Source organism: Lampetra fluviatilis, chromosome 17 (assembly GCF_964198595.1).
Source record: "Lampetra fluviatilis chromosome 17, kcLamFluv1.1, whole genome shotgun sequence".
Classification (NCBI taxonomy): Eukaryota; Metazoa; Chordata; class Hyperoartia; order Petromyzontiformes; family Petromyzontidae; genus Lampetra; species Lampetra fluviatilis.
Genome location: NC_136291.1, coordinates 10231805 through 10259568, shown reverse-complemented (window position 1 = coordinate 10259568; position 27764 = coordinate 10231805). Strand labels below are relative to the sequence as shown.

At 41.3% G+C, this 27764-nt stretch overlaps 1 protein-coding gene across 2 annotated transcripts; it reads right to left on the bottom strand.

Moving 5' to 3' along the window:
- Positions 1-175: 175 nt before the first annotated feature.
- Positions 176-27764, bottom strand: RBM39 (RNA binding motif protein 39). 2 transcript variants are annotated; one of them, XM_078864165.1, is made up of 17 exons: positions 27323-27764; positions 24345-24429; positions 22973-23022; positions 22287-22334; positions 20540-20653; positions 19384-19497; positions 18317-18376; positions 16925-17042; positions 14764-14916; positions 12348-12488; positions 12149-12214; positions 10828-11053; positions 9311-9403; positions 7642-7720; positions 7204-7309; positions 6858-6936; positions 176-3324 (listed from the first exon to the last, which is right to left on the bottom strand). In XM_078864165.1, exons 2-17 carry the CDS (start codon positions 24396-24398, stop codon positions 3224-3226), a joined length of 1602 nt encoding a protein of 533 aa, XP_078720291.1. In that variant the 5' UTR covers positions 24399-24429; positions 27323-27764; the 3' UTR covers positions 176-3223. The 2 variants fall into 2 exon arrangements, with proteins under 2 accessions (XP_078720291.1, XP_078720292.1); XM_078864166.1 differs by having other exon boundaries at positions 18317-18358.

Here is a 27764-nt window from a genome sequence, read left to right as displayed (position 1 = left end):
AGTAACAAGTGGTCTGTTTACTTGGAAAGCTACAGGCAGGACATCAATGATACATCTACAAACAGAATAGCATGGGCCGCTTTAATACACGTTTACCTATCACCTACAACCAGTTGGAATTCAGAAATTACATTGGATCCAAACGTGCATTATTTGTCACTTTACCCAGAATAAGCAATTTCTCAAACATTTATTTCAAAAACAATGCATACAATGTAACATGGGTTTAATATTTGAAAAAGTATCGGTTATTTCACCCAGGTATATTTGAAAGAAGGGTTTCCACACTACTAAATACCAGTGTCTCCCTCTTCAAATGGGCAGAGGGTGGCACTCACCTCCCTTTTCGCCAGTGATGGAAATTCCACACTTCCATGGCGAGGCGGAGCCTGCTGGTAGACTGTTGACTTCTCACGAAGTGGTCCCCAGAGGGGTAGAAAGGCTTAATCAACCCCCCCCCCCCAAATTAGAATTGTGATGGTGTGCCATAATTCCTTAAATATGTAAAATAAATTTGGTATTTGAATCTCGGTGGGGTAGCAAACAATTGGGTGTGAAGCAAAACCTTTTAAAACCAGACAAGTAAGCCAGATTCAGGGTAGGCTAGAAAGTTCCCCAAAATAAATAAATACACATTAGGCGATTGTGAGCATGTACACAAGCAGTTCCCAAATAACATACCACTTGGACACAATTCATGGATTTGTTCCCTTGGACACCGTGCTCTTAGTTTTGTAATTTAAGTTGATGTTGCAAACGAAATAAATGCTTCAAGCCCATCAAAAATAAATCTACGTGGATTTTCGCATCCAGTGAACCTCAGCCACCTTCCTCTGCTTCATTGGGATATTGACTTGGATTAAGCCGTTTCAACATTTTATGAAATTGAAAAATAGTTCGTGGATATTAAGTGTCAATTCAATGTCTTGCATGTTAATTGCAAGCAATTAAATGTAGCTTTTAAATGGTTTAATTTGCAGTATACCAAACAACCTGTAAAACTGGAATGTCTCCTCACTTGTCGAGCTTTGAAGTGTTTTACTGTATTAAAATTCTCGATCTGCCGACATTTAATTATTTAAACATGTTGTATTGCCCCGACTTGGCTCCTGAATTAACACCTTAATAACAATAGACATAAGTTAGACTATAAAAAGTAATCTCAACTGACCCACCAGGATAAAGTAGCCAAGCACACGGTTCAAGGAATTTATCAAAACAATCTGCCAGGCATGAGAAGCGATCAGACTGACTACGTGGCGTAACTAACGTTTATTTACATATTGTACAAATCCAAGGCGCATAAAGAGCTGTTAAAACAGTGAGTGGTATTGCAAAGTCGATAGCTGGTTAACAAAATTTCAAGGATTGCTTTTTTAATCCTTCCAGATTTTGGACACTGCTGAAATGTTTGCAGGTTTCTTTGCCACATTTATTCCTGGACTGATTTGAAAGGTGTCAAAACTGCTCGTAAATTGTAGGGTCGAAGTTTACCTTCTGAATATCTACAAAATTATATGACAAAATACCCAACAGCCCGGGTTAAGTCTAATAATACCATAATAAAAAATGTACATTTCTTGTACAAGGTACCCATGGGCCTCCTTTCAAAGAGTAAATGCAAAGAACACCGACAATTTACCCACCGGCAGCATTCAATGCACAATGGGACTTGCTGCAGAAATTTAACTTCAGACCTCAATTACAAATGTGATATAACATCCCACTTTAACCATGGACAAACTAAATTGAACATAAAGACCCCTAGCCGTTGCCAACAAAATTAGTATTTCTTTGGAGATTTTGGGAAAGAGACATGAAGCCATCAAACATTTTAATGTAAAGCAAATAAAATTACTAAATTAATCATTCTTGCCTACCATGAAATTATGCACAAGATGATGCCCTTATTAAAATCGAACAAGTTCTGTACGTGAAAAAACCCATAACATGAATAAGCATGCATGCTGGAAATAATTGAACATGCAAAAGTATGCTCAAACAGCATCAAGGCTCAAAACTAATTGCCTTGAATGCATGTCATGTGACCACCACATTGCAACAATACGGCCACACAATCAGCTCTTGAGCTGGTGGTCTGGATAAGGTTGAGCTTTGTACATGCAATGCGGTGGTCACATGAAAAGCATGCATGCAAGGCATTATGGGAGTTGTGCCCTCCTACGTGTGGTGACCACACCATTGTTTTAATATACTCCCCCTTCTCATCTGAAACTTTACATTCTGAATTTCCTGTCATTGTGCGCAAGTTAAAATATTTTAGTTATTTTATATATGCCAATCCATTTGGACGTCACCACAAAATGTTTGAATGTCAGTCGCTCACAATGGGGTGAAGGCAGCAAATGAACAAACTATTCAATTTAAGTTTCCTTCTTTGGCTGAACTTATATTGTTAAATCGTTTGAGCTTAGGGTTCGTATACATAAAGTCATGCTCAGATTTATGAATTCAAAAATATGGTTGGCCAGTTTGAATATCGATCGTGCTTTGAGACTGAGTAACATGAACTTGCTAATTTACCTAAGTCGCAAAAAAGAACTTGCTAGCTTGCAATGCATGGCCACTTCCGCTGAGGGAGCCGATGGTCATCCAGTGATGGAGGCTCCGAGTTAAATATATATTTCCTTGGGTATATTCACAGTTCACTTAGCTTTTTCAAAATATTTGACCAAAATGACACTGATATTGCCGGAGTATAAAACAGGGGTGTGTAAGTATAGATGACACCGACACAAAATGTTTTGTCTATTTTTAGTCCCTGATTAACTTACAGTAATTTTCTTGTGCCCTAACATTTACGCTTTTTTTTACTTCCCAAAACAGATAAAGCCAAGCTGAACCGAGAGCAAAACTCAAACATCGTACAAACATATGCAGATATAAAAGGAAACAAAGTTTTTTTTATAAAAAAAATTAACATTTATCCTAGCATTGTAAATCAATCGATTTTAAAACTGGTTTGAAAATGAACAAAAAAGGCGATATTTAAGAATTCTAAATGTCAAACCTCAGGAGGCGTTCAAAAAATGATTCGGGTGCAATCGCAGAAGGGTCAAGAAGGCCCCTTCTGGTCTGCTGTAGGAGATGCAAAAATTATCGTGTTTGCAATCAGTACAGGGCATGTGTGCTGGACCGACGTTCAACAAGGATCAAGCCGGAGTGATGGCACAACGGCCGCACGCTGCTGGGGTGGGAGCCCTCATCTCCTCATGGGCGTGAGTAGCTGCAATGCGTTCATGGAGTCCGGGAAGAGGTTGTGATAGGTGGGCACAGGGACGTATGCTGCTGTGATCATCTTACCTGCAGCAAACCACAGGCAAAAGACACCGTTGAAGACAATCCAAAATAAAAAGATGTGAGTTCATATCTGTACAATTTAACGATTTACCAGCTAGAAATTTATTTTTCTATGAATCTGGGTCACAAGTCAATTCAGAAGTGTATTATTTTTACAGTCCTGTAGTTTTTTTCTTATTCATCCAGAATTGTTCACTACATTAACTTAAATGTGACATTTGTAAGAATGATACATTATCCTCACACGCAAGATTCAATGGCATGAATTGTGAGCATAATAACGTATTTTAATCGACAAATGTAATACGCATTGCCAAATGTCTGGTTACGACAATATACTTGAGACCCAAATCTTGGCTTCACAGAAAATAAACACTGATCATAGACTATAACTTCTAAGGGAATATTCACTTTTAAATCGAGATGGAACCTAAAAAACAAAGAGCTGTCATTTCAGACACACCGAGGCTGTCCCAAGTTGTCTGCAACAAATTTTAAGTTTTCTCAGTGAAAAAAGCAAGACATTAGTCAGACATTCTCTAGGTGACGTCAATGTACTTTGTTCAGGAACTAGATGATAACCATGTGGATTTCATGGCCACGATCGCACTGTGACTTGCATTTATTTTTCCATTTATTAAACAGATGTGCACATCAGCCTGTTAATGTTCTGATGCGGTTGATGGTTATACCATTGCGAAATGTCACAGGGAGGTGGTGCAATTTGTGGGCCTCAAATGAAGTATCTATTCTGTTTCAGTTTCATTTATTAGGATTTACCTTGTGAGCCATTTGGCTCTTGATTTGGGTTCAACCGCAACAAACAATACAATCACAAAATACACCTAAAATTCATTGTACACAAATCTAAACATCACATACGTAAACAATAAAATCCTACAGAAAAAGCACAACCCGTCCATGCTGCGTACAAAAAGTGCAAAAAAATCCATTTCTGAATGTCCATGTTGTTCAACTCGGTTTTCCAACATTCTCCTGGATCTGGGTGAGGTACTAGGATGGTGACAGCGTGATCCCCAAAGGGGGATCTTGGGACTTAAGATGATGGCAAGGTACACTGCTGAGGTATTGGTTGATGGATAGGTTGTTGTTGGTAAGAAAACGTGGAAACTCCCCTGCACGTCTCTGGAATATTTGGTAGCAGAATGTTCACCAGAACAGAGAGCCGGGGGGTTGGTGTCCACATAGCGTTATTCAATTGTACATCTCGAAGTTGTGTTCAAGCTCCCAGACCAAGCTGGAGCACAATATTCTGCCATGAATAGATCAGGGATAAGGCAGGAGTTCACACCACATCATCTGAGGCACCCCAGGCTGTTTCTGCAAGATTCTGAGTAAACAGCAATTCTTAACCTTCTTCTTGGTTCTTTTGGTAAAGTCACGTAGAAGGGAAATAATAAAAATAAAACATAATAAAATAAAAATAAAGCATAACATTTTTATTGTTTTTCCTTTATTATTTCCCTTCTAAGTGACTTTACCGAAAGAACCAAGAAGATGAATCCCTGCAGTCATGAAAGCTTTAAATTGGAGCAATTCTTAATTGAGTATATTTACATATGTTATATATTGGGGCTTTCAGGAAAGGCTTCTTCTGTTCACGATCACCACTAGATATCTCAAAATGGCACTGTGCTACCATAGGACACATCAAGGGTGGAATATGCTGCATGCTTATTCAGGTGGAACGTGCCTGTGCGTGTACTTGGGAGGGATTTGCTTGGAGTCTCCAGCAAGGAAATATGCCTCCAATAACATTAGATCAGTGGCAATGTTTTCAGTTTGTGCACTATGCAGCAAGGGCTATGTGATCTGCATATAGGCACCAGTCGATTTCCGAAATTACGTGTTAATGCAATTGACAAATAACGGACGCTTTCGATGAACGACATCGAATTTCCGTAAGAACTAAATTTTACATGGCACGTGCCGAGAGATCCATCCATGGTAGCATTGTGGATGGATGCAACAGTAATGCCTCCATCACCTTTCCAGTAATGTCAGCATGCATATCTTTTGGTGACTTCCCTGAAAAAGGTGGATTTTGTTGCTGTTTTTAACTAATTATTCATTGACAAGATTCGTGACATGCAACATTCCGGCGTCTACAAACTAAGCTGTATCTGTGGCAGCAGTTACATTAGAGAAACTAAGCGACATGTCTCGGACTGTGTCCGTGAGCACAAGGCAGATTTGAAACATGGCAGGACCAATACTTCTGCCGTGGCTGATCATTATTTTAATGCGGCTGGCTCACACGAAATTGATTTCTCTAAGACGATGGTACTTTGCAAGCCTACTGGCTATCAACGAAGATTCGTTCATGAAGCCATCCATATATACAGACACAAAGACAATTTCAACCGAGAGGAAGGTTATAGACTCAGCAATCATTGGAAATATGTCATCATCCACTTTTGATTTGTGTTTTCTTGTCAAACTCTACCCTGCCCATCTCTAAACATTTGTAAACAGCTCTTTGATTGGTGTAAACCTACTGCCGGTGTCGGAGCTTTCTCCTACATTAACATTAGCTGCCCCGCCCATCTCTAAACCTTTCTAAACAGCTTGCCCTCAGAGGCTAACCTCCCTGTTCCTGATGACGACCGCTTGTGTTGCGATAGAAACGTTGTGATATTTTTACAATTGTATTATTTTTTCTATACATGTGACTTTACCGAAAGAACCATAGAATATAATTATTCAATAGTTTCACTATTTGTTATTATTATTTTTGTATCGTAAAAAGTGATATAGACACATTCCTACTTTTTTATACTAAATTACTGGGAAAAGACGTTACGATTTATTAAATTTCGTTTTACGCGAGATTTATGAATGCATCCCTTTCGTAAATCATTGCCTGTATATGACCTTGCGAGATAATATACATGGCAGGTCACATATATATGATAAAGTGATGTTGCTCGTACTGAGCACTGATGGAAAGCCATTGTTAATAATTGTCTTGCAGCTGTATTGATAAACGAGGTGGTACCCTGAAAGTATGGTTGCCAAGCATCGCATCCATTAGTTTTACAGTAGAACGGCATCTCATGATTTTGGCCATCTTCAGCAGCAGGCCAGGACGCCAAACGGTGCCATCGGCAGCGGGGCGGAGGTCAATCATTGCTGTGCCAGTTTTCTGTTTACTGAAAAACAACTTCTATGAGGGTGGCGAGGTAAAGACCTTTTCGCAGCAACTCCAGCTAGTTCGAAATATTGTCAATGAAATGCTCTTTCCTGTGATGTTTAAGAATATCTTTACTATAAACACCAGATTTGTGTTGGACAATCCAAGAAGCGCAGTAGTTAACGTTGGTTTCTACAAGATCAAAGCTTTTCTTTTGGATAATGTTTTGTGTTTACAGTCAAGACAAACACTTAAAAGTTTGTTGTTGCCATGTTGAAATTAGTGTTGGTCTATGCTCATCTCCATTGGCTATCGTCACCCAATGTTTTTGTATGAACATCCTAAATATACGGAATATATATTCGTGAAAGAGTAAACCAACCTGCAAACCAGCGACCGTGAAGAGAGTTGACAGCAGCAAGTGCGACGGGTATGTTGGGACATTTCACATACACATGGCCCTGCAATGACAACGGTAGGGGCATGTCACTTTTTTTATCTCACAAATTATAGCCCAAGAGTTGGGTCTCTGTCATTGTGCCATGTTACGAACAAACGACCGGTACACATCGCCTTCTCGGTGGAGACGTCGACACGATTTTGACAAAAATCAGATACAAGGGGAAACATGAACCAATACTTGCATCAGGACTTAGGCTTCTGCCCTATGGGGCATTCGGCAAAATTATTCCGAAAGAGGTGATATGCCTCCCCCCTCCCGCACACACCTCGGCTGAATTCTGGTCGACGTAGATGTGCACCACGCCCCCGTGCTTGTTGCACTCCTCCACAACGTCGTCCCGGATCTCTTGCACCCAGCTGGAATTCACCTCCCTGTACAGCAGACAGATTACATTACCACCACCACCCCTGCCCTTGAGAAAAGTCAGGTGTCGTTTTTCAATAGCTGAGAAATCTGACAATGGCAAGGAGTGGCGGTGCCAACCGTGATGGCGTCTTGAATCTGACCTTGTTCCTATGGTGCAGCTCAAACCCAAGGCCCATATCAACATTTCCACAAGTGGTTTAACATGGGCCATACCTTTCCCAACATTTTCAACTAATAGTTGTGTAAAAAGATCTTAAGCAACATTGGCCGAGTTGGAGACCAGTACGGGACCGAGTAACAAGGTGTGACTGTGGTGCATGTGGAAGGTATCACTCACGACTGTGGATTGAACATGTTGGAGAGTTGGAAGCACTGAGTGGCGATGGTTGGAGACATGGTGAAGGTTGGGTTCATGGCTGAACAAAAAAAAGAGTGGGTTTGCCATTTAGTTGTCAGTCCATCTCACAACACACTATTGTTTTTACGACAGTGATAGCAAGGTAATTATAATTTATTATTATATTGTCCTCATATTACACTCCACATTTGAACCAAACCTTGGCAGTAATTATTTTAAAGGGCAGAATGAACTTTTTACCATCTTATCAATTTTGTAAACTTTTCTATGACTAAACAGCACTTACACGGGAATTAAAAAAAAATAGGAAATCCAGTAATATTTACTTGCGGCTAACTATTTGTAATTTAGATATGGATAGTAGGCACCAATAAACAATATCTTGCTCTTGCCAATGTCACAGGTGAATTTAAATCTGCTTGATGAGCGCTCCACTCACAATCGGAAGGTCGTGAGTTCAGATCCTGGTTGGCAGTCAACCCATCATCTCTCCAGAATTAATCAAATGCATACAACTCTGTGGGAAAGCAACAGTAGTTGTCTTATCGAAAGACAGGCTCCTGCTACGATAAATAGAATTGCCACCAAAGGGCCACCAATGGAAATGATCACTGCCCCATCCCTTGTAATAGCAGGGAGATTTTCAAGGACTTTGTGCAGATTTAGCATTTTTGTGATAACAATTGCCCCAATAGGATTTGGCATGTGGTAGTGATGAGAACGCATGTTGTACGTGCCAACCGGCTCAGTGGCAAGCTAGTCGACTGCGAGGCTGTACTGGTTATATATTAGAGGCAGGTACTCACCACCGTCGCCCACAAAGCGTACGATCAACTGGCACGATTCAATTTAAACATTAACAATTTTGTCTTCTTCACATGCCTCACTTGTGCCGTCTCGCCTACGCCATCTCTTTTTACGTCTTCTCCATAAGCGTGTTCTCTCTGTGTCTTTTGCCCCACCCACACTCATCTACTGTATGGACTCTTTTGTACTGTCATTCTATGTATTCTCATTCCCGTCTATTACGTGTCTTGTGTGTATTTTCTTCCCTCTTGGTTTTATTCCTTCGTTCATTCTTACCATTAGCCTTAAATAAACATTTACATAAAATGCACTCGCATTGAAAATATATTTGTACACATTATAAATGAGCACAAGAACCGACTTTAAATTGGTGAATTGCTACATGCCTGGTGTATATACTAGAAATGAGGGTTGTTCAATTAGTGGGCCACAATATAAAACTAGCATGTGTTTGTGGGCCACTTTGTCATGTCACTTGATATTTTGACATCAGTGTCACACGTACAGATGTTTTTGGATCTCACAGGGTATAGTGATGTCCACGTCTGTACATGTGCTCTCGAATCTGAACCTCAACTCTGGGTCTACCATTCTCACTTTCATGTGACGAATCTTCATTCATTGTCAACAGTTATCTAATCTGTATCTCGTGTATCTCCTCTCATACCACTAATCTGCATCTCTTTATCTCTTGGTGACCCATATCTTTCAGTAGACCGCAGCTTGGTGGGCTTCTCTAAGAGACATTTGCAGTGGCACACCTTGCCCATGGACCGGCAGATTTCAAGAACACTGGTGTACATGATACACTCATCTGCCCTGCAACACAAAATACACTTACATGCAGCTAGGGAGGGCATTAATGCCTCCAGGGGAATGGCTCCATTCATCTGCAGAGCCTGCTGCGCTACGGGTGGTATAGTGAGCCCAGAACCTGTAAACACAACATGAAGACAATGTTAGGGGGCGAGGATGCCCATTGTTTGGGGGTAACAGATCAGTGATTGAAAAATATAGAACGTTTAAGTTGTTAGACTTTAAGCAAGTCAGAACTCAAGAGACCAGGATAGTCTAATTTGCAAGAGTGACCTGGGGCATTAGTCTACCAGTAGAGGGCGATTGTTTTGTATAATCCCAATTCAGTCACTTGTGGGCAATTTTTTTTCTTTGCCAACTTTTGACACCGACGCCGGCACACAAGGACCTACTCCTGTCAATGACTTCAGGGGATCTTAACATCCACTGTAAAACAGACAGCACCACAATGATTAAGGTTATTGCACCTGCACTGGACTCAAATCATGAACCTCTGCAATGAGCAGCAAATGCACTGCCCCGGCTAGGCCATATCACTGCTGAATCACAATGGTGGCGAGATGTTTTTTGGACCGTGAATGCACAACACTGCTGGTGTCGTTCCCGTAAGTTTTAATTTGACTGAGCCTAAAATTCGGACCACCGAGTCAGAATACCCACATCTCAACCTCATGTTTAACCCTCGCATATATGTATGGTGTCTTGGACACTTGTCATGCTACTAAAGAACATCAAATTGTATTCTAAAAACGTCCTTTCAAGCATAATCTAGACATGCTTTGGTACCTTCTACCCGGATCCAGTTTGTTTCTCAACTTTCACTGATGTCCCTCAACAAAACTAATACACAAGTGTCATTAATAGAGCCTGGTTGAGTCTTAAAACTCTCTTAGGAGGCTCTGTATTTGGATATTTGGCCATGCAACAAGCAAACTGATATAGGGGGAGATACCACTTCAAAGTCCGCAGGCAACTTCACGGACCTACTTGCTGTACCGTGGCCTCTTGATTGTCTCGCAGCCCAGAAAGTTCGAGTCTCAAACCCTCCAGTGTATGATCCACCAACAGTTGCCTCCAAAGCTGCACGACTACAGTCAGCTACATATCTCAACACCCTTCAACTATGGCCTACACTAAACATTTTTTTTTTTACCAGGTAAGGCACACACTTCTTTTTCAGAAGCGACCTGGCCAGAAATAATAGCTCAACACAACAAAGTGGCTTATCGTGTGAACACTCATATTAGCCAAATAATCTAAACGCATGTTTCTAAACGTGGACGGAAAAACCAGAGGACCAAGAGAAAAATCCACATGACCACGGGGAGAATATGGAAACTCCAAATATACAAGCGTCAGCATTGGGATCGAATCCACGATCTCCTGCATACCAGGTGAGGTAGTTAACATCTCGCCACTGCGGCATCTTGTGCAGATTACAAACTTCCCTAAATTTCCACACCATGCTCCAACCTTCAGATTCAACCTAGTCACTCCAGAATGCCCAGGCACGGTGAACCCGTGTTCATTGCCACCACCCACCCTCAGCCAGCTTGGCCATGAGCTGCAGGCGGCCCGTGTTGGTGAGATCGATGCCCGTCCTCTCGAGCTCGTCGTTGTCCAGGAAGGACGAACCACCTCCGCCGCTGCCAACGCTGATGATGACATCCGAGTGGTCCGACACGTAGTTCACCTTCATGGGTCGCCCGGCTAGCTCAAAGCCATTCAGCTGCTCCAGCGCCTTCTTGGCGCAGTCGGCGCTTGAAAACTGCACAGCACACGCAAGCACATGCGTCACCGCAGCACACACCGCACGCAGAGCCACACGCTAAGGGACCAATAAACATTCCCTGGGTTTCCATTAAGAGGAGAAATAACTCCACTAATTTGAATAAAACTTTCCAAGTTTGTCTTCATACTATTTGAGCAACTGACAATTTTCCAAAATGGAATTGTCTCAAGGCCACATCTGGCATCATGTTTTGTCGAGTAGCATCCTGATTATAATGGTGTGTAATTGAATGGAATGTATATTTAGCTGAATTAAAGATAAAATGTATTCATCTGCAATCTGTACATCCTTTGGAAGTGATCATCCATCCATCCTTCCTTTCCCTCAATCTGTCCCTCCCTCCCTCCAATCTGCCTCTCCATCCAGCACTGCCCTGCCCGCCACCCAGCAAGCAAGCCAGCCATCCATCCAGGAAAACTTTTTTCTAATATTGTATGATCGTGCCATATTAAGACACTGTACATAAACTCGGCATATTTTATCGCCTTTCCACGGAGCAGAACTTATTTTTATAAGTCCAGACTGAAGAAGGCCAAGTCAACCGACACTAGGATTGGAACGTTTAGTTTCTACTTTTCACATCGCTAAAATTACTGCATCCCCAAGACAATATTACCTCACATACATATAATTATCCCCCTTTTAGCTTTATGCATTGAGTGAGTACACATTAAGGCCAGAACGTTAGAATAAAACAAGTCAGCAACCCCATTTCCTCAACAGTACTGATCTTAATTTGAAGCTTTCGTGACTGCAGGAATCCATACTCTTTGGTTCTTTCGGTAAAGTCACGTAGGTAGAAAAAAAAAACAGTACTGATGTTCACACAACCACAACAGATACTCAATTAAGGTTAAGCCAAAGTAAATGGTGTCAAAGACAAGTTCAAAGCCAAGATCACAGTGCAGCGAACGAACTATTACTCGAACCGCTCACACACGACCCTCATCACCATGCCCTCACATGCCCTACCTTGACAATACAACTCCACTTACGCACACACAGAATTGATCCAACAAAATCCCCACAACAGTGACAGGACAAAGCTTCATAGCGATGTGCGTAAATTACCGTTATGAATCCAAAGCCCTTGGACCTGCCAGTCTCGGGGTCCATCATCAGTTGGATGTTATCAATCTGTAAGGCAAGGCAAAGTAGGAGTGAAATCAAATCAGTCATCTTCATGAAGAACACCATAAACAACAGCACAAAATATAAAAATGCAATTAAAATATTACAAGGTGGCGAGACAGTAGGATGAACAGCATACCTTCCCGAATGGCTCGAAGATGCCCATGAGCATGGCCTCGGTGATATTGAAGTGAAGGGAGCCCACGTACAGGCGCATGGGCCCCGATGCCAGTTTCTGAAGGTTGGCAGCAGCGGCAGCTGCGGCACGATTCTTTTCAGCCTGTGGTGGTCAGAACACAGAGGTTTGTCCACGCCTCAAATAGTTCCAGTGGTGAGTGTTATCAAAAAAAGATATTAAGATTGGAAAATCAAGAATGCATGGCACCCAAATTTAAAAATGAATGCTTGTGAGATGTTTTTAAAATAGTCTTTATTCAAATGTCAGCACCTCCTTTGAGCCTCAGGACGAGTGCTAAATGTTTTATACACACCATTATTGGTTGTTCCAATTGTAGGAAAGCATTGTTTTTAACCTTCTTGCCTATGGTTATTGGGCACCTGCGGCAGTGTCAATTACTTTGTGTATAATAAGTACATAGTACAATTTTAAACACTTTAATTAATAAAAACACAGTAATATATAAAAGTAAGAACGCCAGAGCATAATCTTCAGGTCTTGAATCAATTTCATTTGGGTATGTGTAGCTTCAAAATAAAAAAATGTATCAAGTACTATTTTGCTTCAGTTATATATTTACCTATAAATGTTAACGGATGGCACAGCTGATGATAGAGTAGCCAATGTGTGTTTGAGAGATGGGATCCATACCTATATAATTAAAATGCATGAGAGCTATATTGATAAACAAGTTGCTGGCAATTCAATTGGACTAAACTACAAAACAACTTTCAAGAATTATTTTTCAGTGTTTTAGAATGGTGAGATATGAATCACTAAAGCAACCGTCTAACATGACATTGTTAAATAGGCTGTCAGATGACATCACAGCACTACTTTTGGTGTAATTTGAACAAGCCTTTATATAACAGATGTAGCATTATTATGGGCTTGATTGAGTGCTCATCACTTCGTAATTTATGTAAAATCAGTGGTGCAGTTTTATGCATTATTCTTCATCTGGGTAACATGCATTTGATTGCAAGCCACTGGAATCATTGACACGTAGTATGTGCACCTTCTCTATATCTCCACTTCATCAACTCAACCTTGAGTGTTAAAATCAGCAATGGGGAGACAAAGACAGCTAGTTGTGTAATCATTTGGGTCAGGGTTATATACAAAAACAAAGATTCCCCGTATAGCCTTAACAGACTGTTGGGGACAAGTGCTGCTAGCGAACACCTATGAAGGCTGGCACGGCACACAAGGCGGTGGATGGCCAAGACCACGCCCGACCGCCTTTGTCTCCCTAGTGGCGATTACACATACCGCCTCAGGTACTCATTTGAGGATGAGTCTATCTAGCGGAGCCCCAGGACCAGTTAAAATAATCTTCACTGGTGTTGGCCATGAGCGAGAATCAAATTTGGGTCGCTGGGTTCGTAGCGCAGCGCGCTAACCGCTACACTACCGCTCATATACGCACACATACAGTAAGGCCGCGACATGCACGAGGGTTGTTATTGTTAAAGAAGGTGCTTGTGAAGTACTGCCATTGTACATTTAGTAAGCGAATGTGTGCATGAACGTATTTGTTGAGGGGAGCTCATGAACTGGCGAGTTGACGACCACCCTCCAGCAACCAGAGGTTGCAGCGCATGCCAGGCGGCTTAAAACACTCAGTAGTGCATCAACTTTTTTTTATCTATCAATTGATGTATACAGGTCGAAAGGCCCAGAATATCAAGAGCTCAGCAATAAACGGCAATACTGAAAGTGTGATAGGAATTAATAGGTTTCTTAAATTTAGAAAAGCTTTTAGAATTGCAAAGTCAATCAGTGCAAGGAAAGAATCAGAGGAAAATCGTTTGCCTTGCAGTATGGAATTGAATATAACTTGGATGAGACAAAAGTCAGTATGGTAGACCTTAACATGGATGGAGCAATTGATGAGTGACGTTCATGGGAACAGTAAAGATGGTAGTAGAGATAGGAGAGTAACAAGGAGGTGACTGACTGCCGGTAAGCTAGTGACCAGTGATGATCCAGCGAGTGCTGGATTAATCAACCCAACTGCTTTACATTAAATTAAATCAAGTGGAGTGGGGTGCTCCACCATAGATATAACAGTGATCCGCGGACAAATGTGTGTATAGTAGTCAAAATTCAAAGTTTAAGAGGGCTTTGACAAAGAAAAGCAAGCAAAGCTTATTCAATGTCTCCTTAATCAGATGCATAATATAGCCATTCCACTAAAGGTCAAACAGATGAGATAACACATGCAATCATGTGCAAGTGTACGTGTTGTGTGCGCATTGCAAGCAGTGTGGGTCTATTGCATGTGTACTTAGATGTGTATATGCATTCACGTGTAAACGCATGCAGGTATGTGCAAGTGCATGTGTGCGAGTGTGTGGCGGGTATGTGTAAACACCTGCGATGCCTGCACGATGATGGGCACACCCAGCAGCCTCTGTCCCGTGAGCCCGATTGCCAGTGGCACCGAGTCAAGATCCACAAATTCAATGTACGCGATGCCCTTGGAGCGGCGCGAGTTGCGGTCCGAGATGAGGCGCACGTCACGCACCTGCAGGGCAGCACAAAGGCCAATGATCGCCGTGCACATTAATATTTAATCCATGGCGAGTGTGCACAGCCTAAGTAGGACGAGATTAAGCTGTAAGGAATTTGATTACTACACTCTGCTTTAAACAAGTATCTCTGGCTGGTTGCCATTACTGTTCATCAGGAATAATCTTCCCACTATTGGATGCAGCTACTTGTCCAAAATTAGGAGGAAATTACTGCAAAGTAGCAAATTGTTTCAACGTTCCAAGAGGCCTGAGGTTAATGTTAATATTAGGCATGTAACTATTCACCCTCCTGCCCATAAGTAATACAATTATTTGCAAATTATTAAATTCATTCTTTTTGCATCTATTTTAATTATATGTATAATAAAAAAAAAATCTCTTTTGTACAGTTTTGTTGATTGCATTAGTTAATATGTAACATTAGTATATGATTTCCATGAAGCACAATTGAGTCTTGCGCACACTATAATATATATGTACCCAAGCATAGTAATCCACATGACTGCCGAATTGGTGCAGTTTTACAATGTCTAGGCAAGCCCATAATTAAGAGGTAACCAGGTCGAATACCTTTGATTTTACTACATCTCACATTCCTTTTTATTTCTACGTATCGAAATATTTTAACTGGATCCCTTGAGAGGAATATTTAATTTGAAATGGTGTCCAGGGGATATTGCTAGACCCCATAGCTCTTGCAACAGTCAATACTGGACCTCCATGTTCCATCATTACCATCATCACATCCCCCACATTTAATGTGTTATCAAGGACCACTATTGGAGTACCTTGCCAACAAGCATTACACTGGTCAACACACTTTTTCTGGCATAAGGTATTCCAACGGTTTTAAGGTAATTTTGGGGTGCTGATCACATCAGGTTTTTGATATATCAAATATTGCATTTTCAATAAAAACTGCAGAAGAAAAATATTAAATAAATGTGGATATCGACATAAAATTATATTATAAACACACTATCCTAAAAATACAGCACCATATTTTAACACTAAATCAGTCACTGACTCGCAACAACTTGCAATCATAAGTGACAGAGTTAATTTCGGGTAAAATCAATGAAAATGGGGTATGCCGATAGCATAAAAATTATGTGATAGAGCAAATCTGAGATCAGATTTGGAATCAGCACCCTGAAATTAGTCTAAAACAGCTGCAAAAGTCCAGGCCAGAAAAAAATGTTTTTTTTGTTGACCAGTGAATTATTCCTCCCCCTGGTTTACAACCTGAGTACTACTCTCGTGCCAATCTTGGTCACAAACTCACGTCTGCTGATTACATCTACAGCACTTTCCTGTCACGTTCTATTCTACGACATTTTGCTCTCCGTATGCTGCAATTATATTGTCTAGATCAAATGGTATTTCATTAATAAAAACGGGCACTAATTTATGGATCACTCTCCGATCTCCAACATGGTCAGCGTTTACCACTAGTGTACAAACCACATGGAAGAGGTACAAAAGTGTTGCCTTGAAAGTGCAATTTATTTAAAAGCATTAGACTATTAAAAAAATGTAATACAAAAAAAATCTATGTAAAACAATGACTGTTTAGCAGGTGACCAAGTTAGTCACCATGGTGGAAATTTGTGTTTTTGTTTGAAAAAGTGCCATTGACGGATAGGTTATGCAAATATAATTCGATGGATAAAATACGTAATTTTCAATATTTTTTTCTGAGTTCAGACTAGCATACCCAAGTCCTCATTAAAATATATTACCTCTTTTCAAATACTGTATGTAAGATACAGCAATTAGAAGATCACATTTAAGAAATCAATGTTTTGAAATTCTTTGGATATAAGGACATAGCCTTGGAATGTATGTCAAACTTCTTTCGCACTGTATGTAGCCAACCACGCTAATCGGAGGAATCCAAAAACAAAATGAACACTCCTTTAAAGCACTGGCACATCAGCTAATAACTGGAAACGCAGAGATTGATAGGTGGGGAATGGGTAAGAGAGTGAGTTACGGCACCTTGCCCACAGCGGAGAAGAACTCCTCTAGGTCCTTGGCACGGATGCGCGCTGCAAGCTGCATGCAGAACACGGTGCGGCTGTCTCTCTCCTCTGGGGTGAGCGTGCTGGTGGATGGCCTGCGTGAGCGAACACACAAAACCAAAACAACACTTTTACGATGGGAAAACAATGAGTTCATGCCAATGATGCCTTGTGGTGGGTGTTGTGATTACAATACTCGACTTCTCAGCCTTGCCAATTGCTGTTCTGGGATTGAAAAAAAAGTGAAAATCACCTGTGGAAAAAACTTGCCTCAACTTTGGAAATGTGCCACCACTGGCTTAGGGCCCCCAACAAATGAGAGCCACATCATTGCTCAATTGAGCAGAGGTAATTTGACTTGAGTCAATTTTAGCAGCAACAATTTCCAAACTGTGTTTATGTTGTAAGGCAAGGAACCTACATTGTGAGCCCCAACAGACAGCAGAGCAGCACATTAAGCAAGGGTTGGCCATAAAATATAATAAAAGAGATATCTTAACAGAACAGTAATAGTCATGCTCTGTAAAAAGTGGTCATCTGTATGTCAATCCTAATCATGCAATATATTTAACCATGTTATCACACAACTGGCTAGGCAAAATTAAGTGAACACAGTAGTGTTTAAATTATGTAAATAGCGATAATTTTGAGAATATAAAACTCTGTAAATTTGAAAACTCAATTTAAGTCAATGTCCAGATTCAAATCTGAGATCTCAGTCGTGCAGGTGTAAAAATGTACCTCAGAGCATCACAGCATTGGCTCTTTTTCTATGCACATTACTACGAGCCAAGAATGTCTGTTTGTGTGTAACGCGCGTCACTCCACATGCCGCACCCCCAGTCATTAATATTCATGAGCAGGTGGATTTTTACACTTACGCAGAAGATCGAGCGGAATTTTTTTTCACAAATTCAACGTTTCTTTATTGAAACTTAATCTAATAATTAATTATACGCAGCAACAAAGTGGATTTGGTGTCCATTTATTTCTTCAGCACTTGACAAAAGGTAAGTCTAATTCATGCTTCTACATTATGTTAAAATAGACATTTCTCGGTGATTTTTCAGATATTGTATTGAATTCAAATATTTTTCAACCCCAGCGACCGAAAGCAGAAGAGAATAAAGTATCAGAGCAGTGAATTTGAACAAATTGAAGGTCAGTTATATACAGTGCTACAGTGAACTGCAGTGAAGTGTTCGATGACGTGCTTTTGTGCAAGATTGACTGTCATTAAATTTACACAAGATACAATTATACTCTGCTCAATTTTTTCGTTAATTTTACAGCTTCCGTCCTCGGATGGGCAAACAAGCTAGTAAACAAATATTTGTATATACTGTGTATTTGTATGCATGCTACATACCTTGGAGCATTTCCAAATTTTCCTCTCGGGCTTCTGCTCTTGCTACGGGAGCGTTTGTGGCTGCAAGACAGCACAGGCAATGAGTCACACAGGTTTGGCAAAACTGAAAACTGGCTTTATCATGGAAGCATTTCATATTAACCACTGAGTTTCCGCGAAGAACTCGAAGCAATAAACTGAGCATAGTCAAGTGAAAAATCACATTTAATTAACTAGTTGCTTCCCAAGGTAGAAATATTTATCTTTAAGCAGCCCCCAATATTTTGAACTGTGATTCATGTATTGTTTTTACAGAAGCATCCTGAATAAACAGTCATTGGATAGAATCCATGTAGCTTATTTTTAGCTACAAGATATTCAGTGCTCTAAATCTGTCTAACAAAATATAACTGGTATAAAACATTTTTCTAACATCACAAAAAAATATCCATTGTAAGCATAAAAGTTATCAGCCTTATCCAGACCACCAGCTCAAATAACTTAACGCGTAGCCATTTTGGCATTAAGATCACCATGGTTTGAGAAAAATGTGACCATCAACTAACTTTTTTTGAGTTTGTGATCTAAAAGATAAAATGACCGCACATTATGTTCTTTTGAGCTGGTGGTCTAGATAAGGCTGAGAACCTTTGCACATGCAACGCACAGCTTTGTGTTGTTAAACTTATTGGGTTCGAGCCCGCATTCATTTTTCTGCTGATTAGTTTGCTCGTCATTTAGAGATATGAATTAAACATTTGTTTATGAGACAACATACACATTTGTATCCTTTCTGATAATTTTCCCCATTAACTTCGACACGAATATATAAATTAATCACATATAAAAGACAAATTGGAATCCTGATGACTGAGAGATAATTGGATCTCAGAGGAGACCAGGTCAGGTTCAGATACACATTGCTACCGATAAAGCTGTGCTCAAAATACTACAAAACAAATGGGTAAATGGGATAGCAATGCAGTTTGTTAAACACTAATCAAACACAAAATACATATACATTGATCCTCCATTCAGTTTCAGAGAAAGTACTGTGAGCAAACGTAAGGATAACACGTGTGCCTCACAGCAAGAAGGGCCTGGGTTCGTTTCCCGACTCGGGCGCCTTTCTGTGTGAAGTTTGTATGTTCTCCCCCTGTCCTGCATGGGTTTCGTCGGGGTTCTCCGGTTTCCTCCCATAGCTAAAAGAAAACATACAATGTAACTGGTAATGGCCAAACATCCCAATGTGTAAAAATTACCTTTAAATTACTCAATTGAAATTAAACATAGCAACATCTCCCCTCCTGAAAGGTCTTGAGACTCAGTGAGGTTGTCCTGGGTAAACAAGCATAGTAATAATACAACTGGATATGGCCAGCCCCACATCTGGCCACTTTTATACCCCCCAGTGCCAATATTAACACAGAAATCCAGGAGAGGACCAAGCTAGGTCTGGATACCTTTTGCCACCGATTATGTGCATTTACAGGAATTGTACGGCAAGTCGTTGAGATTGTTAGCTGTGGCCAGGTTGATAACAGATTATTATTAACCACTACAACACTCCTTTCACCACACCCCTGAGATTTTCACCACACACACACACTCCCCACACAAACTCAACAGAATCACCACGAACACTCACCACGCAAATCTTGAACAGACTGTTGAAGCAAGTGATGTTAGCGAGGACCTATGAATGCCAGAACGGCACACAAGGTGGACCAATGAATTTGTCTCCCCAGTTCTGTTTACACACCACACCAAGTACTCATTTTGAGGTGAGTCGATCAAGGCGAGGCCCAGGGCTGGTTCAAATATTCATCACTGATGTTTGCCATAAGCGGAAATTGAACTCTGATTACCAGGTTCGTAGCGCAATGCGCAAATAACTGTGCCACCGCCGCACACAAAGATCCCCCATAAAACCTTTAACAGACTGTTGGGGCAAGTGCTGTTAGCGAGCACCTATGAAGGCCAGCACGGCACAAGGGGGTGGGTTGGGTTGACAGCACCACGCTTGGCCGCCTTTTTCTCCCCAGTGGCGATGTTTACACACCGCACCAGGTACTAATTTAAGGCCGAGTAGACACAGGGGAGGTCCAGAACCAGTTCAGATAATTGTCACTGGTGTTGGCCGTGAGCGGAAATCGAACTTGTGTCGCCAGGTTAAGTATCCCAGTTCGTAAAACGTTGCGCCCTCGCTCCCCACATGTTACCCACACTCTCTCACACACTCACATTGGGCTGCGGAAGCGTCCACGCTCCTCGCGGTGCCGGGTTCGGTCCCGGCTGCGACTACGGCTGCGGCGGCGGCGCTCGCGGCTTTTCCTGCGCCGCCGATCTCGGCTGCGGCTGAGTTCACGACAAGCGTTAGCAAATTAACAGCGGGCAAGCGGACTGGCAAAGAATGAGTGGGAGACAGCTGTACCTGTGAAGGAATCGGAACACTGTCATTCTCATGGAATGCAGTCAAATAATCTTGACTGCAGTTTGTTTTGGAATCCACGTTTGGTTTTATGTGCGCTTGGCAACATAGTGGCCAGTGTGCCTCGTAGAAGGCAATACCTACAGACACAGCAGCACTGCCAATGCTTCAATACCAAAGGTGCTATTAATGCAACTTGTTATACCAGAGGTAGGCAACCTGTGGCTTCTGAGCCGCATGCAGCTCTTTATGGACCGTCTCATGTTTTGTTATTCAGGACCATCTCGTATTCACATGCATTGTTTCGTAACGAATTCGAAAAAAATGGCTCTTTGTATGATTTTTATTGCCGACCCGGTGGTATTCCATATAATAGGTGTTGCCTACCAATGCAGGGATCAACATATCTTGGCACTGTCTGCATCAAAGTATTGCTCAAAATAGTAGACAATATTAAGACAAAATAATCAAGGCATTTCCAATGTACGGTAAATATTAAGCAAAACCTGGCTAAAGAAGACCATGATCATCAGGAATTGACTATCCACTCTGGGATGAAGGCCACCCTCACTGTCACCATCCCTCTCAGACCTGCACATGAACTCATCTCATCGCTCCATCTCCACAGTGGTTGTCCTCTTGAACACATTCTCTACTGCCATCCATCACGAGTCTCATCCATCAATCATTATCTTGTATAGCAATGTGTCTTGCCCAAGACGATCATAATGTATTTATTATCCTATTAAAATGAATATAATTGCTTACCTAGCATTATTAATTTGTGTTTTGCTGTATATTTCTATTAGCATCAACAAAAATTAAGTGAACCCAAGAGTTGGGGCTACACCCACAATATCTATGAAAATAGAATTCATTTTAGAAGCTATCAAATTATAGGTCGAAATCAGTGGCACTACAACACTGTGAATATTAATTTCAAAATATAATTTTAGGAATTATTATTAAATTTCATAGCAAGAGATGAATTTGTCAAGAAAATAATCTTATTTGCAAGTCTAAAGTTCTAAGTTATGGCTGCCATTTACGATTTAAGATAAACAATTGTTGATCACCCCCAGGCTGCATGTAACCTCCACAAAATTCCACAATTAAAGACACGCTCACGGGTAACATAGTTTTCTAGTGACGATGAAATAATGTATGGTATAAACTAGTGGTTTAATGAGAAGACAAAATGTTCTTTCAGGAGAGAATAGACTTGGAACATGAATGGACCAAGTGCATCATAGTTCAATGGGACCTGGCATAACTGTAACAGTTTTATCAAAAGCACTCATTACATTCTATGTCAGGCTATCAACGTTTTTAGTACCCCAAATATATTACGACTGATATTGAAATCCCGTACATTAATTGCATATAGCATCCTACTGTTATCTCTATTATTAGGTTACCTTCACGATTCACATGGCCACCTCTGGATTTAGTACATTGATTTTAAATGGGTTAGGATGACAACATTCAAATGTTGGCAATGTGCATCTTGCTTTGAGCATGCTCAGATGGTGGCCGTTTGTGTAGAGAACCAGCACCCACCTCCTCTTCTTGTCTCTGCTTCTGCTGCGACTCTTACTCTTCTTTTTCCTGGGAACAGGCACAGGACACATGCACGAAATATAAGACGATGGCCTCCGCAGCCCACGTAACAAGAGCAGGCAGCGAACAAACCTGGAACCTGCGTTAAATTTATCTATACTGCAAAAGAGTAAACAAAAAGAACAAGCACGCTATTGTTATGCAACAAAGATGGTCTATTAAACACATTTGTAAGGCAGTGGGGGACCTTAGGCCTGTGACATAGGAATCAACAAGAGCAAACGAGAGTAAGATAAGTTAACTTTAATAATCTTCTTGAACTGTCAGACTGAGGCTGGAGACAAATTGAGTTTCTAAGAACGTTCCTCGATAACATAGCTAGAAAAATGAGACCCTGACAATGCAGAACTTTACAAGAAAGCCTTAATGCAATCATTATCCACTGTGCAAAAAAATCTAAGTTGCGAAACCAAATGGCTTTTCACTGTCATTAGTCATACCCGTGAAATTTGACAAGGGTCTTCGTAACACGGTCTCTTGAATAAATTTATAAATTCCCTATGCACAACAGAGCCATACATGCTGTGGAACTTAGGAAGCATTATTATAGAAATTTTTGCAATATATTTCAAGGGTGCATCATACTACAATGGTTAGATCTGTGGGGATAAGGGGAGGATTCTTACTTTGTGTCGGTTAGCGGGTGTCCATTCGCTTCACCCACTTTGGTGGCCTCCTAAGCAGGTTGATAGAATAACATCATAATGAAGCAGTCAACAGATTACAGGATACGCAGGGAGGGAGGTGGGGAGGAAAGGAGAAACAAAACATATAATGCAAATAGCATATTAGCAAAGTTGCAAACAAATACTTTTTTAATTCAATTTTTTTATTACCCTCCAACACCAGCAACCTGGACTGGACCACAGTATGTCAGGTGGAGTCTTGGCTCAAAAACCAGGGAGTGGGAGAGGTAGGAATCCAAGCTAGAGAACAAAAGCCGCCCTTCCATTTTCAAGTACCAAGGACTAAGTCAGGGTGCCCAGGATCGGTTAGTAAACCCTCAAAGAAGGGCCCTCTGATCTTCCAATGCTGCCAGTTTCCATCTTGAGCAGAACGACCGCTCGCGAGGAGCCTTTGCACTCCCATCTTGTCCTGAAGCAAAGGGGCATTTATATTTCTTAGTATCGTCAAACCAGGCAAACACGTTCTCTGCTTTGCTTGTGTCATTAACTTTATCATCATCATCATCATTACTAGAGAATGACTAGGCATGTGTCGTCGTGTGGCTTTTTTCCACCATTAACCACTGGGCTGAATGCCAGTTGGCCTCTTTAAATAACATGCAGTTATCACATTTTCAGTGTTCCGTAAATTGGGACACACAAACAGGCAGCAGTCATTTGCTGGTGATGCACAGTAGATGAAAGCCAACTGTCAAAAGCATTTGAGAATAATCAACTGCAGAGCAATGTATATTTTTGTTCATTTCAATTTTGAATGAATACCCAAGTGCAGATGTGACCAGTGACAGTCACTCTTACCAGTGGCGCTACAATTTTCCACGACTTTACAAATCAGCCTCGTCTGCTGTCGCTAGCTTGTGGTGTGATGAGACAGCTCAGTCCATGAAAGTCAACAAAAAATATTAAGGAACCCCGTTACCACACGAGTCTGAGGGTTTCAGACTGGGATCATAGCTGCACTCACGCCAGAACGCGACATATCATTTGGAAGGGTCTACGGAAAAAATAAATGGGCAATTCATTACAAACACTCACACTCATTACAAATGCATTGCAGCAGCACAGTCTCTCCTCTCCCTGATACAAGCTTTAAATCATTTGTTAATTTACTTTCATAATTTTTTTTCACCATAAACATTAACCACAAAGTTTAACGACACACATTTTAGAAGCTCCACAAATTAAACTGCAGGTATTTATAAAATCACAATCATTTTGACATCATTATGACAGCCTAAGCAATGCTAAAGCTAGTATTTGAGATACAATGCTGCTTCCTCTAGCCCACACACAGAGCACTGTTGAGACTCACCGTCTTTTGGAAAGGTGCCTCCAGCATGGCTTCAATGTCAAAGTCTTCAGCCATGTTTATTGGTGTGCACTGGCCTTAGGCTAAACTGTAAACACAAAAACACCACGGTCAATAAATGAAGAGACACACATTGCAGTTAGAAAACGTTTGGCCAGCAGTGACACTCAATGACAGGGTCTGAGAATAAATCGTAATCTGGTTGTGGTGAGCCCTTAGGGTACAAAGTTAACTATATTGGGTTTGCATTGGAAAGTACCTTGGTTGTCATGAAGGTGTAATTTAAATGATACCCAAAATAAAAGTAAAATCCATGGCATAAGTGCTACATCACAATGTAAAAGTGAAAACTTTGAACGTTTGAAATTATGGGCATTCTAGAATTTGTATATCCAAGAACAATACACCACATTGTCTTTTAAGATACATTAACAGAAGCTCTTGAACAGCAAATTCGAGCATATTTTGTGAATCTTAATTTTGTCCCTTTCAGTATGCATTAGAGTATGCCTGAGACTATTTACTGTCCAAGTACACAAGAGCATACATGAAGCAAATACAATTATAGTATTCAATAAAGTATGTTCGTATAATTTCAGTGTCATTATTTTAATATTTAAAGAATGCAAGTTATTTCATCATTACTAATACTTAATTGCAGTATTTAAATTACTTTGCCCCATAAGTTGACAGCTATGTGACCGGGTAGCACTGAGACAAAATAACTACTCACAATCGGAAGGTTACAAGTTTTAATCCCAGTCGAGGGTTATGTTAGCCCTTCACCTGCGGTTGCACTGTGAAAGAATGGTCTGCTCGACGAGAATGTGGAATTTCCACCACAAGACTCTGAACCATCAAAAGGAGCTCAGAACTGCCTACCACGCTTATTTGAGTAGGAGGGGAAACCTTTAAATTTTAAACAGCCAAGAGCTCGTTCAGGATATTTTCAAAATCTTCACTCATCTGGATCATCGCTATCACTCATCAGGAGTGTGACAGCACAATTGCCGAAAGATATGCACACCGAACCAGAGTAAATCCAGAGCCAGTCGCCTACCCAAAATTGCAACTCAAACTTATAATGACCCATGGAACACTTTTGACCCACCTATGGTTGGGTGGGTCTTTTTTGGAACGCCTTTTGGAAAATGTTTGGTCTTTGCTGTCTTTCCAGTGTTCACCAAGCGATGAATTAACAGTTGGCTTTAGTTTGGGTAACATTAACCGCACGGCCAAGGGTGGTGTTACGGTTGCCTGCTGCTTAAGTTCTTGCATGGCCCGAAAATATCCATAGATCATTCTATTTATAGTGATCCTGAAGACTGATATGCCTGTGATATTTGTACAAAAGTGCTAGTGTGCACTTCTAACAAATAAGAATGCGCGCATACACGACACTGATGGGGACATTCCACACGCGCATAGCAACATGCTATGCACACACAGAAAACATCTCAAGTGCGGCTACTTGTACAAGTATAGCACTTTTTTGTTAATCGTCTGTAGGATGAGGGCCTCCACAAACCATGAGGGCTGTGGGGGTTAACCGTACTTCACCAATGCGGGTTGAAGGCAGGCATGTATACGAGGTATGAATTCCTGCAGTCACGAAAGCCTTAAGTCAAGTTTTAAGTAGACGTAACATTGTTGGAACTGCCCTCGATGACCCATCACGTAGCGCCCCTCCAAGCAAATAAAATATTGCAATTCTACATTTAGCATACAATCGCAAAACAGTCAATGTCTTCACGTTATCACTAACGCTGAGTTGTTCTCATTGCAGCGAGGCAGCCTGACAAGAGCGTTCCACGTTCCTGTGACGGGGGAGTCGTGCACAAGCTTCCGCTGAAAACGTGGTTCAACCGGAAGTGTGCACGATACGTACTGTACTGGGTACCGTAAAGTCGTGTGCTACATCTTTATTTACCCATTTAGGTCATCATAATTATCATCTTTTTTTAAAGATAGATTTTGTTCGTAGTTGCCGAGTATCTTTTAAAACAATTTAATACTTAAAAAAATGGTGGTTGTTTTTTTTTTAAACGGGAGATTTGAGAAAACCCCTAATGGCGACGGTCTCCACTAAAGATGTCGACATACGTAGGTCAAACTCCAAAGTATTCTGTATTCACTATTTTTATTATTTTACCAAAGCCCACTGAGCTACGTAGCTCTTTTTAAGAAGCGACCTGGCCACAAATGATAGCTGAACAAAGTGGTTTATCACGTGGGCGTGCGTTCTACGTTAGCACAGCAGCTTTAGCTGTGATGCAGAGACCAATGTATAAAAGGGGGTTACAATGATGCTCCTACATCATACATTAATTACCTGAGGCTCCAACCAAGATTTAAAAGGATCTTTAACATTCTATTGAGGTTCTGTGTTGATGCCCGAAAGACAAGTTTGAAGAGCGGGAACTTATCGCGAAGTCACCCTAGTATTGTTATAAATATTGTATTATTGGAGTAATAACCAAACTAAAATATGTATGTACTGTATGGTGAACTTCTTTCGCACCGTACGTCACCAACCATGCTAATCGGAGGTAATAACCGTAATTATAAGCGAGTTGCAGTAATCGTAGCAGGCAGTAGTTATGAGGGCATTTAATAACAGTACCTCATGAACATTACATCAGCACTTGTGAGGGGGCAGTAACATAAAATAGCTTACCACATTAGTGAAGGAAACTAACAATAGTACTACTGTACCTCACGAATATTGGTAAATACACGAGTTATGAGGTAAATAGCACCCGCAACCGGTATTGTAAATACAGCAGCAGCGAGGAAAAGTAACCACAGCACCTCGCTAGTAACGTGTGGCAATGCTGTTAAATCGCTATAACATCGCCAACATCGTCATCATCGCAGCCATCGTCATCATCGCAGCGATCGCAGCCATCAACATCGTCATCATCGCAGCCATCAACATCGTCACCATCGTCACCATCGCAGCCATCGCCAACATCGCTCACCTCGTCGCTGTGGCGGCAGTTGTGTGTGGATGTGTGGGGGTGGGGAGGTTTATTGTTAGTTGAGGGTGGGTGGTGCTGCTGCTGGTGGTGATGATGGTGGTGGAAGTCTCCGCGGCCTCTCGGCCACCCGGGACCTTCTGGAAGCGCCTCTCGCGGGGGGAGCCGCTTCGTCGCTCGCCCCTCTCGCTCTTAATTTGGCGGGAAAAGACGATTTTCTCTCTCTCGCTCTCTCTTGCGAGGCAACAATACGTGAAGGGGAATCCGTAACGATGCGGCGTGCTTGCTCGGTTGGGGGTGTTGGTTTGTTTGCGCGAGGCCTTGCCCCTAAGTTGCCCCCCACTCCGTACGAGCGATGAAATTCCGCGCCGCGTCGCCACCGTCGCCGTCTCTCGCTGCGCTGTTCGGCCTCAAAATGGCGCCGTGACCCTTGTGGTGGTGGCTG